Source organism: Simochromis diagramma, unplaced genomic scaffold (genome assembly GCF_900408965.1).
Source record: "Simochromis diagramma unplaced genomic scaffold, fSimDia1.1 OVJJ01000683.1, whole genome shotgun sequence".
NCBI classification, from domain to species: Eukaryota; Metazoa; Chordata; class Actinopteri; order Cichliformes; family Cichlidae; genus Simochromis; species Simochromis diagramma.
In genome coordinates, this window is record NW_024387158.1 from 2,580,755 (window position 1) to 2,597,429 (window position 16,675).

Consider the following 16,675-nt stretch of genomic DNA (forward strand, 5'->3'; position numbering starts at 1 on the left):
GAAAAATTGTGTACATGGTTCATTAATACTGGACTGTAGATGATTGGAGGAAGGTGCTGTGGACAGATGAGTCCAAATTTAAACTCTTTGGTCAGCATTGTCATGTTTATGTCCGCAGTAAACCTAGAGACTGTGTTTTGATTATAGATGTCCTGCACCCACAGTGAAACACAGTGGAGATTCAAATGTGGAATTATTTTTTTAAAAATTATTATTAGTCCTTTATTTATCCAGGTAAAAATCTCACTGACATTCAAATTTCATTTCAAAGAGACTTTAAGACCCGGAAATGGAGTTCCATTTCTGTAAACTCCATGGGCAAATGAATGAAAATTGATGGTATCACGAACAAGATGGTCTACCACAATATCTTAGTGCTTCATCATCCCTTCTACACTGAAATTGATTGGTCATGGGTTTATATACCATGAAGACAATTACCCCAAGTATGGTTCAAAGCTTTGCAGAGCTTTGAAACGAACAAAATTTTTATGGAAAAATAAACCATCACAGATAAGTCCATCAATCCAGATCAAAACTTCTAGACACAAATATGCTTAAACACCTTCAAAACGACTAAAGCCCCAACTTACAACTTGTCCAATACGAAATTCTCCATAGAACCACACTAGAAAGGACAAAGGATGTTCCAACATCTTCCTATACCCTTGTCTCACACCCCCTAGCTGGAGCAGTAATACTATGATTATGTGATGGTTCAGGGGTTGATCTGGCTGCATCCCAGTTTGCTGCTGGTTCAGGGGAGCCGTCTGCTTGTGTGCTCACAATTATTAAAATAGGTTTCACTGCAAAGAATAAAATCAGAGACACACTGTACCAATTAACAATCAAATGCAACAAACTTGATGCTCCAGATGTTTTATTAGACAGAATGCTACTATCAGGCTTAAAACCAATGTTTTACTTCTTCAAGGATATTTTTTGGAGTTCCAGGAGCCAGTCAACAACATCACCCTCTTTCAGGGGCAGACAGCCACCCTTCATTGCAAAGTGGCAGGAAATCCTCGACCGTCTATCCGCTGGCTGAAGAATGATGCCCCTGTAGTACAGGAACAGGGACGCCTAACCATCCGCAAGACAGAGGCAGGCTCAAAGCTCCGCATCCAGGACCTGGACACAACAGATACGGGCTATTATCAGTGTGTTGCATCTAACTCAGTCAAAGTCATTTCTGCCACAGGTGTTCTTTATGTCAAACTAGGTAAGACTGAAGTTTATTTGTACTATAACTTTTAATTTTAAGGCTTAACTGTATGGGTTAAATAATTAATATTAAGTGTTTATTTATACAACTTCTGTTTACACAAGTCTCAGTGAGGTCAGTGGCTTGTGCAGGAAGCTTTTACTAATCATAAAAACGGCAATGTTTCTGACTGTAGAGCCAGTCACTCCTTATTTTCATGTACTTGTTTTCTTTCTGATTTACAGGACAGATGCCCACACGAGGCCCAGCTGAACCGTAAGTGGCCATCTTCTTGTTAATAGTGTGTTACGTGTGTTTGTCTGTTTGTGTTTATATGTTTGTAAATATTTTTAATCAAGTATTTTTTTTAACAGTTTTTGCTTGTTTTATTTTTTGTTTTTGTTTTGGGGTTGTTGTTGCTGTTTTTTTTGGGGGGGGGGTTGGGTTTTTTTTGTTTTTTAGAAATTAGCGGGGGGGAAAGAAGAAATTAGCGAATTTTAAGTGTCAACCTATAGCACACAGATTGTGGCTATAAGATGTTATTGCCTTTATGTGTTTGTACAGTCGCTGATGGACATTAGCAACTGTGGCCAGATGGTATCAGTTTATTTGTCCTTCAGGAACTCCCTGCATACTTTTGTAAAATTTAATGGAAATTGAAATTAGTTTCAGCAGTCTCCCTCAAGCAATGCTAAGATTGTTAGTGCTTGTATTAAGACCAAGATTGTTGTCTCTGACTGATAAATTCCAAAACTGCAGTGAAAAAATGCACAAGAAAAATTGACAGTATTGACCAAGCCAATAACAGTAGCCACATGCGGCATTGACTGGACATGTAGTTACATTGTTTTGATGGGTTTGCGGGGTTGTGGGCTTGCAGTTATGACATAGCTACATTGCAGATTTCCCCTTGAAGCATAGATCCCCAGTAATGTCTGATTTAGACTTCTGCAGCTGTAAGTGGACGCCGTTGTTGCTGGCATTTGTGCTTGCACTAGTTTAAAAACCTCACCTTTGCTCCTCCAGAGATGGCTTTTGTCATTGCAGCCAAATAGCTCAATGTTGGTCTCATCTGATCATGAAACCTTTCTCCAGAAGGCATTTGGCTTCTTCTGGGTAGATTCAAATTTCAGTTAAGGTTGAAGGTGTCCATTTTGGAGCAGGGACTTCTTTCATGGTCAGTACACTCTCACTCCATGGTGATGTAAAACTCACTTCACTGTGGAGAGTGACAGTAGTATTCCAGCAGTTTTCAGTTCATGTTAGGTGTGAGCCTTGCTTGTAAACATCCCTACCAATTTCCTCTATCCTGAGTGACCGTTTGGATCTTGTTTCAGACCTTGGCAATGTGGTGACACATCTGAATAACTTGGGCACAATTGTTTGAACTGCTGGTCTCAGAATCTGCAGTGGTTTAAACTTGTGTGAAACTTCCAACTTGTATAAATCTACAATTCTCCTTCTTAGATCATCACTGAGTTCCTTGGACTTTGTGAGTAGTGGTCAATCCAATGAGTGCTTTCAAACTGCTGGCAAACTGCCGGCAAAAAGAAACTAGTAGTTAATCATTATCATTAACAAGATGTTAACAAGATGTTAGTACACCTTGGTCTTGATAAGTTAAAAGAACCTGTACAACCTCTAGCACCACTTATTAAAATATATAAAATGTATGCATATATTTGAGTATATATGCATACTTACAATATTAGAGAAAAGTTGATTAAAAATGGATGCCGTACAAGCATTACACCCTAAAAGAACATTTCAAAGAATTCAAAGCCCAAAATTAGCATGAGATGAGTGTAGTGTATATAAATCTTTTGCCCCAAGTGCATTTACCTTAAATACAGCTTTCTCTGTCTACTTTGTCAACTGTGTTGCATTAAACTTTTGTGTCATAAATCTTTGTAATGTTAGGTGACCTGAAATTACTGTTGAGGAAAGTCTTATATAAGGAGGTTGAATAGCTCAAAGTATGAACGGTAAATTAATAGTGGTGGAAGCCACTGACCTCTTTTGCTGCTCCTTTCTGTTTTTCACTAGTTTCTGCATTTGGCTAGGGCTAGTGTCACTGTTGCTAGCATTAGCTGATACTTGGACCCTAAAGATGTTTTACAGGTAGTCCATCTCCTTCATGATGGCAGAACAAACAGGATGAGCACTGCCAGAACCCTTCAAATTGACATCCACTAGGCACTGGTGTGAAAGTCTCTGGCTAAACAATAACATACAGACTTCATCGGGCTAGCCTAAGGGACCAACATCATCTAGTCGGCTCTGTGCTCATTAACTAGCACTGAAATGGTTTTCCAACAGTCTTGAAGAAGTTCCCAGAGATGCTGAGCACTTGTTGGCCCTTTCGCCTTCACTCTGCGGTCAATTTCATCCCAAACCATCTTGATTGGGTTTAGGCCAGGTATCTGTGGAGGTCAGCCCATCTGGCACAGCACTCCAACACTCTCTTTCTTGGTCAAATAGCCCTTACACAGGCTGGAAGTGTGTCTGGGGTCATTGTCCTGTTGAAAAATAAATGATTGTTCAACTAAGCACAAACCAGATGAGATGGCGTGTTGCTGCAGGATGCTGTGGTAGCCATGCTGGCTCAGTGTGCCATCAATTTTGAATAAATCCTCAACAGTGTCACTAGCAAAGCACCTCCTCCTCCATGCTTCACGGTGCGAACCATGCACGAGAGGCCATCTGTTCACCTTTTCTGTCGCACAAAGATACAGCGGGTGGAACCAAAGATCTCAAATTTGGACTCATCAGACCAAAAAACAGATTTCAAAGATTTCCACTGGTCTAATTTCTAATCTCACATCTGTGAAGTGAGAACATTTCAGGTGAATACATCATCAAAAAAACAAAGGGGGACTACTTTGAGGAATCTAAAATATAAGACACATTTAGAATTATTTATCAATTTTTTTCTTTGCTACATAATTCCATTGATCATGCTTCATATATTTGATGTCTTCAGTAAGTATCTACAATGTAGAAAGTAGTGAAAATAAAGAAAAAACATTAAACGAGAAGGTTTGTCCAAACATTTTCCTGGTTAATTACAGGAATCTAAATTATACTGAATTTCTGGGTAACGTTTAAGAGTTTACAAAAACTGTATAATATATCAGCTGACATTCATGCTTGATATGGATTATTTAAATATGCTTATTACAGAAGACCAGTATGCATGTGTAATGTGCAGCTTACATTGCAACAGACTACGTATATTTTTGAAGCAAAAGGTTACATCCACAAACAGCAAAGATGTGCAGGGCGTATAAAGGCCAGACATCATATTACATCACATTTTCTCCTGAAGTCATTTAAAGAATTTAAACCTGTTTTGTTTTTTGTTTGTTTGTTTGTTTGTTTTTTTTCTCTTTAGGTCACGTGAAAAACATTTTTGCCAGCCATATCGAGGCATTGCCTGTGCTCGATTCATCGGTAACCGCAGTATCTATGTTGAGTCTCTGCAGATGCAAGGGGAGAGTGAAAACCGCATTACAGGTGAGGAAATTAGGCATCCTTCATGGTTGATATATTCCTTAATTCTAAACTTTAATAATATCTGAAATTTCCAAGCAAACAGTTAAAACTTTTTCCACTTTTTTTAAGCTGCCCTCACTATGATTGGAACATCCACCCACCTGTCTGATCAGTGCTCTGAGTTCGCCATCCCATCCTTCTGCTACTATGTCTTCCCTCTGTGTGATGAGCAATCTCGGGGCCCTCGGCGCCGTCAACTCTGTAGAGATGAGTGCGAGGCTCTGGAGAATGACCTTTGTCTTGCTGAGTACACCATTGCCAGATCGAATCCTATGTTACTCATGCAGCTTGAGCTCCCAAGCTGTCACTTGCTGCCACAGCCAGGAACACCTGCTGCAGCTTCCTGTATGAGGATAGGAGTACCACCAGAAAAATTGGGTTCATGTAGGTGGATGAATGCACACACAAAAATATGTAAAAATACCCCAGTTATGAAACAAATGTGCAAGCATACACCCCATTACTGCGTACTATATTCAGTTAGGGTCATAAATATTTAGATACTGACATTATTTTTGTAAATGTTCTTCTGTACACCACCATTTTTCTTCATAGTGTCATATTTTCAAACTAATTGGACATCTACCTGATAAGCAGGGACTATTACATGATAAAATAAGCAGATAAAAGATCTAGAGATGATTTCATATGGATGCATTTCATAGCTGTTAACCAGCCAACCAGCCAATCCCATATTGGTTGTTTGATTTGAAATCTAATCTGGTAGTGTAGAGAGGAAAAATTAAAGAAAATTATGTGTTGTCCAAAAAACTTACTTACCTAACTGTATTAAGCAGGGAGGTTCACTCACTGTAAAACTGACCAAAGCTGTATCGTAGACATAACTTCCAGCCCTGCGTTTGTAATTCTAGGTACCATTTTAATTGTTTATATATTTTTATATTCTGATTGGTTATTGTGGTTATCTCTTTAATGCACAAGAGGTCTACAGTGGCATACACAGTTTAATTTTAAACCACCAAATTTCCCTAAATAAAAGTGCATTTTTGTCTAAACCACTGATGGGAGACTGATGCATTTCATAAATATAGCGGTTCACATTTACCTTAGAAATTATGTTGCACCTATACTAATAAGGGAAAATGTTGTTTGTTTATGAACAGAATTTTATTTCACAAATTAATAAAATTTTTGTGTTTTTAAAAAATTGAGTCAATAAATAACCTGCAAGGGTAAACATAGAACTAGGAGCAGAGGATCATATATTTTACTTTAAATTATAATTAATACATCGTTTAGCACTCATTAAATTCTCAAAATTTCAGACACCTGAAATTCATTGTCTGTCTGTCATTGTCCGTTCTACAGATTCCCCCTCAGATCACAGCTGCTATAATGGAAGTGGAGTTGACTACAAGGGCACAATCAGCATCACTAAATCTGGTCACTACTGCCAGCCATGGAGCGCTCAGTACCCGCACAGTCACCACCTGTCCCAGGAGTATCCTGAGCTCTGGGGAAGTCACAACTTCTGTCGTAATCCAGGAGGCCTAATGCAGGCACCCTGGTGCTTCACCCTGGACCCTCTGGTCAGGGTGGACCTGTGTGAAATCCAGCCCTGCAGTAAGTATCATAAGGGAATTTCCTCCTAAGTTATCAGCTGTTTAAGGAAATCCCAAAATATATAGTGTCTTGGTTTGGTTTTATCCCACCCCTTGTTTCCAGAAGTGCTGCAATACACCTAGGCATTAACTTTTCAAGCATAGTTTTGAAAGTACCTATACTGATGGGGTGGAACATCATTGTTTCATAGGTTATTCCCTCATTAGTGTTTTGATTCTGATTGTGGAAAGTGCTCTCTTGATACCTTGGTGTTTAAAGTTGACTATGAAGACTATGGCATGTGAATCACATCATTTTCATTCTCATAAGACAATTCAGTGAGCTTTCTTGCTCTGTGAATGAGGCCATTATCATCCATCAAGAAGCTACAACCATCAGGTGATCACTTAGAACAACTCTGTGTTGATTTACAATGACCCTTCCCTCTAAGTGACAAAGTGGACCTACCGGATTTCCTCATGGGAGGGCTCAAGGTTTTCCTGACCTGTCTGTATATTATCCATTTAAATTTAATTTATTTTTTTAGAGTGCCTCAAGGTGATTTTATATTGCAAGGTAAGGGTCCTGCAATGTTAAAGAGTAAAACCCAACAATCAGATGTTCTCCTATGAACAAGCACTTTTCAACAGTGGGAATAAATTAACCTCCTGTCAAAAGGATGATAGATCTGAGAACCTGACATCTACTGTGAGAGGCTGTCATTTTTTTTTTGAACCAGTTCTTGTCTGAGTCTATGGCTGGGTCTGAAGTACACTGGGACACTCAGACAAAAACTGGTTCATCCCAAGGACAAAACTCCTAAACACAAATTAAACTACATAGTACATGCTGTTCAGTGCAGCGAGGAATGCTACATTGGCGAGACCAAACAGCCACTTCATAAATGCATGGCACAGCATAGACAAGAGCCACCTCAACAGGGCAAGACTCAGCTGTACATCTGCATCTAAAGGACAAACGTTGCTCTTTGAGGATGCCAATGTCCACATTTTGGACAGAGAAGACAGATGGTTTGAAAGAGGAGTGGAGCCATGTATGTCCATTGTGAACGGCCATCTTTGATCAGAGGGCGGGGTTTACAACACGACTGTCTGCCATCTATACTCCAGTTATGAGATCCCTTCCCAGTTGCCTTAATGCCCACTCACATCCAGGGCCACGTGATCTCACTAAATCACAAGATAAGATGGTGCTAGGTCTCACAATGTGTTCACCTGAAACCTTGGCTGCCTAATCAACCTTTTCAAATAAAACTTCTTAATCTTTCAGTCTACCCAGAGCTCATAGAAGTGCCTTAGGTGCCTCAGCCTTAGAGGTGCTAATTCTTATTCCTGCCACTTTGCACTTGACTGCAAACTGCCCCAGTGTGAGATTGAAGCCACTACCTGACAGAGCCAACAGAATCACATTATGCACAAAAGGCAGACACAAGAATCAATTCAATTACATTTTATTTATGTAGTGCCAAATCACAAAAACAGTCACCCAAAGGTGATTTATATTGTAAGGTAAAGACACTACAATAAGAGAGAGAAAACCCCCAATAGGGATTAAAGAGGGCAGGGAGCTAGAGATTAATAATAGCTAATGATTAAATACAGAGTGGTGTGTAAACAAACAGTGAATGAAGAAGTTGAGTGAGTAAGAAAAACTCAGTGGATCATAACTAATGGGGGATTCAAAGTCACCTGAACCAGCCCTAACTACATGCTTTATCAAAAAGGTAGGTTTTTAGGACAGCCGATTATATTAAGTTACAATACTCCGGCTGAGAGGCAATAAATGTATGAACTAGTTTTTCAGGATCATTCTGAGAAAGGATGTTTCTAATTTAGAGATATTACACAAATGCATGAAAGCAGTCCTACATATTTGTTTAATATGGATTGAAGAACCTATGACTGTGAAGATTCTTCACAGTATGGTGTCGAACCAGAGTAAATATCTGGTTCGACACCATGTTTCTAAGATGTTTAGGGCTGAGTACAGCAACGTTACTTTTATCTGAATTTATAAGCAGTAAATTATCAACATCATCATTGTCATCAACATCTTTATGCTTTTAAGATATTTGTACAGTTTAACTAATTGTTGTATGTCATCTTGTTTCATTGACATTTGGAGCTGTCAATGAAGCGATCTTGTACAAAGCAGTCAAAATGTATACTAGACCTTTGAATGATATGCCTTAAAAATGATGTATAATGTAAACAGAACTGGTCTTAGCACAGAACCCTGTGGTACTCATAATTAAACTTTGTGTGTGAAGAGGACTCCCCATTTACATTAATAAATTGGGAGTCCATTAGGTAGATGTGATCCTTGGCTCATTGCAAGTAATGGGGCTCAAGTTCTGTGTAGTTGAGCAGGCATCAAATGGGTCACTGAGTCACATAATCCCTCACAGGTCCCAAGAAGGACACAGTCAAATGCCTTCCGCAAGTCCACAAAGCACATGTACACTGGTTGAGCAAAGTCCCATGCACCCTATTATAGAGTGGCTAAAGAGCTAGTCTAGTGCTCCTCGGCCGAGGGGAAAACTGAACTGTTCCTCCTGAAATTGAAAGCTGATTTCCCCCTATTACAGTGGGGCAAAAAAGTATTTAGTCAGCCACCGATTGTGCAAGTTCCCCCACCAAAAATGATGACAGAGGTCAGTAATTTGCACCAGAGGTACACTTCAACTGTGAGAGACAGAATGTGAAAAAAAAAATCCATGAATCCACATGGTAGGATTTGTAAAGAATTTATTCGTAAATCAGGGTGGAAAATAAGTATTTGGTCAATAACAAAAATACAACTCAATACTTTGTAACATAACCTTTGTTGGCAATAACAGAGGTCAAACGTTTACTATAGGTCTTTACCAGGTTTGCACACACAGTAGCTGGTATTTTGGCCCATTCCTCCATGCAGATCTTCTCGAGAGCAGTGATGTTTTGGGGCTGTCGCCGAGCAACACGGACTTTCAACTCCCGCCACAGATTTTCTATGGGGTTGAGGTCTGGAGACTGGCTAGGCCACTCCAGGACTTTCAAATGCTTCTTACGGAGCCACTCCTTTGTTGCCCGGGCGGTGTGTTTTGGATCATTGTCATGTTGGAAGACCCAGCCTCGTTTCATCTTCAAAGTTCTCACTGATGGAAGGAGGTTTTGGCTCAAAATCTCACGATACATGGCCCCATTCATTCTGTCCTTAACACGGATCAGTCGTCCTGTCCCCTTGGCAGAAAAACAGCCCCATAGCATGATGTTTCCACCCCCATGCTTCACAGTAGGTATGGTGTTCTTGGGATGCAACTCAGTATTCTTCTTCCTCCAAACACGATGAGTTGAGTTTATACCAAAAAGTTCTACTTTGGTTTCATCTGACCACATGACATTCTCCCAATCCTCTGCTGTATCATCCATGTGCTCTCTGGCAAACTTCAGACGGGCCTGGACATGCACTGGCTTCAGCAGCGGAACACGTCTGGCACTGCGGGATTTGATTCCCTGCCGTTGTAGTGTGTTACTGATGGTGACCTTTGTTACTTTGGTCCCAGCTCTCTGCAGGTCATTCACCAGGTCCCCCCGTGTGGTTCTGGGATCTTTGCTCACCGTTCTCATGATCATTTTGACCCCACGGGATGAGATCTTGCGTGGAGCCCCAGATCGAGGGAGATTATCAGTGGTCTTGTATGTCTTCCATTTTCTGATGATTGCTCCCACAGTTGATTTTTTCACACCAAGCTGCTTGCCTATTGTAGATTCACTCTTCCCAGTCTGGTGCCCGTCTACAATACTTTTCCTGGTGTCCTTCGAAAGCTCTTTGGTCTTGGCCATGGCGGAGTTTGGAGTCTGACTGTTTGAGGCTGTGGACAGGTGTCTTTTATACAGATGTTGAGTTCAAACAGGTGCCATTCATACAGGTAACGAGTGGGGGACAGAAAAGCTTCTTACAAAAGACGTTACAGGTCTGTGAGAGCCAGAGATTTTCCTTGTTTGAGGTGACCAAATATTTATTTTCCACCCTAATTTACGAATAAATTCTTTACAAATCCTACCATGTGGATTCATGGATTTTTTTTTCACATTCTGTCTCTCACAGTTGAAGTGTACCTCTGGTGCAAATTACTGACCTCTGTCATCATTTTAAGTGGGGGAACTTGCACAATCGGTGGCTGACTAAATACTTTTTTGCCCCACTGTATACCTTTGTGTATACCTTATCAAGGTGGCCGAATAATAATAATAATAATAATAATGGATTGGATTTATATAGCGCTTTTCAAGGCACCCAAAGAATAGCACAATCTCTCTATGACTTGAGCACAGCCGCTGGTCCTCCTTTTTTAAAGATGGTAACCAACAATCCAGATGTCCCGCCCAGAGCTTTAACGAACTTACTTAAGAAAATCTCATACACCCCTTTGGGCCCATGCCACCAGGGAGTTTTTTTTGTTTGTTTTTTAACCTCCCTTATTGACCTTCCCTCCAGTGATGAGCAAGGCATCCCCTTGTCCTCAAACTTTCCTCTAGAGAAGTTTTGAATGTGCAATTAAAGAGATGAGTATTCCTTCCACCACTTGGCTATATCCTCAGTTTATGTCTGTAGAACATCCATATTCCATATTCCCATCCCCTCCTAAGTCACCCCTACTAAGACGGTTTACCAGAATTGTTTAGAGGCCAACAAAATGTTTGTTTCTGCTAGTCCCACAGGAGTCCCACAGGCTAGCCATGCCTGATAGGATGACGTCTTCTCCTTAATGGCTCTTTTCATCTTCTGTGTCCACCATCTCGTCCGGGGATTATCACGTTCTAAATCTTTTAATCTAGAAGCAGCCAGTTGTCATTCACAGGAAGGCAAGCAGCTAAGCAAACAAATCCAGCAAGGGCAGGCAAAAGCAAAATCCCCCAAAAATATTTACAGGAATTAGCCCACTGACATGGGCAATGTTGTGAAATGGAAGGTGCTGTGGTATCATTTTTGTTTTTGTTTTGTAAACAAAACAAACAACATGGGTTTTGATATTGCATCATTTGAGATTTTTTCCATGAATCTCATTTTGACAGGTACACTTTTCAGATATTTCAGAAATACTTAAATACTTTTTTAATGTTTATTCACACAATATTTGAAATATTACAAATATCCTACAAAACAGATATTTTCTCCGATTATGTTTAAAGCTATAACAAAAGAACGTAGGATTAAGAAAAATAATACAAAACATTGATCGTCATGACTAGAAATCTGCAGCATTTTTTCTGCAATGTAGACCCCATCAAGAAAACCCAGTTTTAAGACTGTACTGTACTCATGTATTGAAAGGGTAAGTAACAAATGTGTGTTTCCCCAAAACTGGGGTTAGTCTTTGTGGGTATTGGCATTTTGCCAGAGTAATGTGAAAAGCTACATGATGGTGGTAAATCTCATGTCCAAATCTCTCCAGGCACATGATAGCTAATAGGGCAGTTATATATAATGATCTTTTGTCACCATGTGTGCAGCGTAGTTTAGTGTTACCAGTCGATTGTGTGTGAATGTCAAATTGTGTTAAAAATGACCTGTGTGAACAAAAGGTGCTGCAGTAGAATAGGAACAGTTTATTGCATCTCTGTCCCTCAGTGAATGTGTGAAACAGACACTCTTTTGTTTGATTAGATCAAAAATCTTTCTTTTAGAGTGGAAGCAAGTAAAGTTAGAAGCTGTTGTTTGCTAAATAGTCTGTTCTGAAAATAATTTTTAATGTATTTTTCCAACATTTCAAGGGTCAGCAGAAAATTAAATTCTAGTTAAAAAAAAAAAAAAAAAAAAAAAAAAAGGAAAACTACCCAGGTACTTAGAAATGATAATAATAGAGACATTTAAACCTGCCAACAAAACGTTTTTGCTCAGCCTGCAGCGGACACATGTAACTGCACATACCATCAAAGTGAAGTCAGTGATAAATCAGTACAATAGAAACAACAGCTATATGCAGACTGGCAAACTTTACTTTAATCGAGAACACAAGTTACTGATGTGAATCACAGAGCAAATCTTTCTTATAAATTTTTTTATTTATTCATGAAAAGATATACTATACAAAGACAAATATTTCACTGTGAACTCCATTTATCAGAATTAGATTAGCATAAAATACAAATGAGCTAATAAATGATGGTGTAATTTGGCTACAGTGAATTAGTTCTCAGTTGTGCAGATTCTTATATAGAATTTAAAGTATATTGTAATGCAAAACCTTTGTACTTTTATTTACAAAATGTACAACATATACTGTAGCATTATTGCTTTTAATTAAGCATGGGATTTAGTGACGGTACTTGTTCCACAATTGCAAAAAGTTACTTATCAGCATTTGTTCACTAATTTTCAAAAAAGTGAACAATAATTTTGCCAATAACCATAGATGGAAGTACCTACCCAAATCAGTTCTTTAATGGGTTTTTTTGCTAGTCTCTTTATGAACAGTATTTCTGGATTTCTAAATAAACAAAAATATAAACTTATCAACCTTAGATGTGTGGCGTTTCCCTGTGGTCTTTAGGTTCAGGACAGAAAACTAGAGTGATGGGTCTACAACAGACGTAAATAAAGTTAATCTGATTGGTTAGCTGCACAGATACAACCACAAAGAATAACACGTAGCGTATTTGGTATGGAGCAGCTGCAAAGATGTTGTGTAATATTGTTACACAAAATTGTTACAGAGAATCTAAAATATCTAAATCATGGATGACAAACTCATACCATACTACTCAAACCACGTACAACCTGCTTTGATTTTAATTGGGCCAGATGGGTGAAACTCCACTTTCTGTCAACATAAAGATGCTTAACTACACATTTAATCCATGAGATTTCTTAATATAGGCTAAAGAAGTACAACTGACTTTCTTGATATGATAAATGTGTAAAATTAACAGATTAATGGGAAAGCAGTGTGGATGGTTAAGAACATGCCTTTGAAATCTCCGGCTTTAAAGACTTCTTAGTGATAGTTGTCAGTATTTCCCGTGCTGCACAGCAAACAATAACTTTTGATATCTAATTCGGCACACTTTATTTTCCAAATTGTAAACAAATGCGGTGTAAAACAGCGCTGATGTTGCTGCCATGGTGAAGTGTCCATCATAACCAATCATATTAGGACACTCCTCCTTCCTTTGGGCTCCACCTCCAGACATTTAAAAGTCAGTTGCAGCTACCTGCAGCAGCATGCGTAAAGCAGACACTTCCACGTGTCTTCAGAGTTCCGCGCACCAGTAATTTAACTGCGCGAGTGGCAGTGAATATAAAATAATTTTCATTTTGTATATAATTTGACCTTGTTTCTGTTATTATTTCAGAGCCACAAGAAAACCCCAGGAAGGAGATCCTGTTTATTTTAATACCTGCAGTTGCCATCCCATTGGTTATCGCTTGCCTCTTCTTTCTGGTTTGCTTGTGTCGCAATAAACATAAGGCTTCAAATGACACACCACCTCGTTCCCAGCTCAGCAGCTCACCCTCCCAGGACACGGAGCTGTCGCCCCTGAATCATCAAAAACAACAGGTAGCAATAATAATAACAAGGTAACATTAAATATGGTCACAGTAAATGTGATTTACATACATTTGTTTAAGTATTGTTGAATTCTGGTGGCCAGAGTCTTTGGTGACATGTATTTATTGTTTCATGGCTGCAGGCGAAGCTGCGTGAGATTAACATGTCAGCAGTGCGATTTATGGAGGGGCTCGGTGAGGACCGGTTTGGCAAGGTGTACAAGGGCCACCTATATGGCACAGTACCTGGTGAGCAGACCCAAGTGGTGGCCATAAAAACTTTAAAGGACAAGGTAGATTCTGCTCTTTGTGAGGAATTTCACCATGAAGCTATGATCCGTTTCCATCTGCAGCACCCAAACATTGTTTGTTTGCTTGGCGTGGTCACCAAAGAGCAGCCAATGAGCATGATTTTCACCTATTCCAGCCTTGGTGACTTGCATGAGTATCTGGTAATGCGCTCCCCTAACTCAGATGTTGGCAGCTCAGATGATGACAAGACAATCAAATCCACTCTAGAGCAAGCTGATTTTATTCATGTTATCACCCAGATTGCTTCTGGAATGGAGTACCTTTCCAGCCACCAGATAGTCCATAAAGACCTTGCTGCTCGAAACATTCTTGTGTTTGAAAAACTCGGTATCAAAATCCTGGATCTTGGGCTATTCAGAGATGTTTACTCTGCTGATTACTACAGTCTCATGGGAACAAGTCCTTTCCCTATTCGTTGGATGTCCCCAGAAGCTATTAAGCATGGCAAATTCTCCACCGACTCTGACATCTGGTCTTATGGAGTGTTGCTGTGGGAGATATTCAGTTATGGTCTTCAGCCATATTGTGGCTACTCTAACCAGGATGTAATTGACATGGTGCGCAGCCACCAGTTACTGCCCTGTCCAGATGACTGCCCATCCTGGATTTACAACCTTATGCTGGAGTGTTGGAGTGAAGTCCCAGCCCGGAGAACTCGCTTCAAAGACATCCATGCACGTCTGCGCTCCTGGGAGAGCCTGTCCAACTATAATGGCTCTGCTCAGGTGTCTGGCACTAGCAATAATACTACCCAGACCAGCTCTCTTAGCACCAGCCCTGTTAGCAACCTTAGCATAAATACAACAAGTGCATCAAGATACACCAGCCCTAAAAAGAGCTCACCATTCCATCAGCCCCAATTCATGCCAATAAAGGGTCAACTACATCGGCCAATGGTGCCCCCACAGCTCTACATCCCTGTCAATGGATATCACCCAATTCCAGCTTACCCATACCTGCAGAACTTTTACCCCATGCAAATACCGATGGCAATGCCACACCAGCAGATCCACCACCCACAACAAATGGTTACCAAAGCAGGTTCTCAGCATAGTGGCAGTGGATCCACATCTACAGGATATGTGACCACTGTCCTTTCCAACACTTCTGCCACAGAGAGAACAGCAATGGTAAATGAGGACTCTAAGACCAACGATGAAGAATTGGCTGATGGGGCATCAGAGGAAGAACTGAACCAAAACCAGGACTTGGCAGTGCCAGAAACAGAATTACTAGGTGAAAGTGAGGCTCCTCAGACTGACGAATTGGTGATCCACTTGTCTGACACATAACTGAAGGACAGTCGATCTGAAATAATATGCCAGCTGTGCTATTTTTGCCCAAAATTCTATGAACACATTGAATGAAGGGAGCCATTTTTCCACAACAGTGAATAAATGTCTTTGTATATAATGTCCCATGTTTGTACCTCTCAAACCCCTGTGTAAGTGATGAAGTAAAATGAATTGTGCTATTCCTCTTTTTTAAATGTTGCCATTTGGAAGAAGTGATATTCTTTCAGTTGCTGTGCAACATAAAACTTGTTCTTAACTTTAGAAAAGTATTTTAGAATTTTTCTTACAATGGTAGATTGTTTACCTTCTCTAATGCTCACGGTGTTACCAGATTTTAATTTTCACGTGCCAGTGAGACAGTTTGTGTGGAGTGTAATATGGATGATGATCTTGCCATCAGTGCCACCATTAACTCTTGGATGCCATACCTTCGACTTACTCATGGAAACTGATTGTTAAACGAAGGCTGAGATGATTCCTAAATGACTTTGTTCATTGAAATGAAAAAATGGATATTTGATAACTCAGAAGTGAAAAGGTTCTACTGTGCTGAACAAGTGTTTTGCAACTCTTGTACCCCCAATTTTTATGCTTGCTTTTTATGTTATTATTGTATTGTCTGTGAATGCAGAACAACAGTTTATGGTGTATAGAACTGATTCAGAATTGATTTTTCTTTCATTAAAATGGTTTCGTATAACACACATTTCCATCCATCAAAACAATAAAGGTTTACACCCTTATTTTGATCATTTTCGGGCCAGAGACAGTTTTTATTCCTCATGACACGTGTTCCATGAATTTGGTACTGTTAACATTAACTTTTATACCCAGCTGAATAGATCTGTAATTTATTACTTTGGTTTGATTTTTTTTTTTTTAGGTTTTTTTTACAGGAAACGATGGATAAGCTTGGTGTTAGTCCTTTCCACCAAGTTTGCTTTGTTAAAGCTGTTTTCTGCTTACAGTATGTGAATATCAAATAAAGTCTTATGAATCAAATTATGTCAGTCCTTCATCACATGTATCACTTGTTTGTTTTTTATTTTGTCATCCCACATTCAAAGTTCAAACACTACAGATTTTAGACACTTTAGACCTAAAATTAATGTATATTTATTAGTCAAAAACATTCATTTGTGCTAGTAAACGTATAACAAGTGTAACAACCTGAAAGTCTCCATGTGACAGT

General features: G+C 39.5%; 1 protein-coding gene across 1 annotated transcript in view; it reads left to right on the forward strand.

The window, feature by feature from the left end:
- The window catches only part of ror2 (receptor tyrosine kinase-like orphan receptor 2), a 44,329-nt gene extending 27,828 nt beyond the window's left edge, over positions 1–16,501 (forward strand). Inside the window, exons 3-9 of the mRNA XM_040048616.1 lie at positions 935–1,222; positions 1,450–1,480; positions 4,599–4,720; positions 4,829–5,143; positions 6,089–6,343; positions 13,681–13,886; positions 14,020–16,501. Of these exons, the coding sequence (XP_039904550.1) occupies positions 935–1,222; positions 1,450–1,480; positions 4,599–4,720; positions 4,829–5,143; positions 6,089–6,343; positions 13,681–13,886; positions 14,020–15,480 (2,678 nt within the window). The 3' untranslated portion in view covers positions 15,481–16,501. The remainder of the gene's footprint in view (positions 1–934; positions 1,223–1,449; positions 1,481–4,598; positions 4,721–4,828; positions 5,144–6,088; positions 6,344–13,680; positions 13,887–14,019) is intronic.
- Positions 16,502–16,675: the final 174 nt, after the last annotated feature.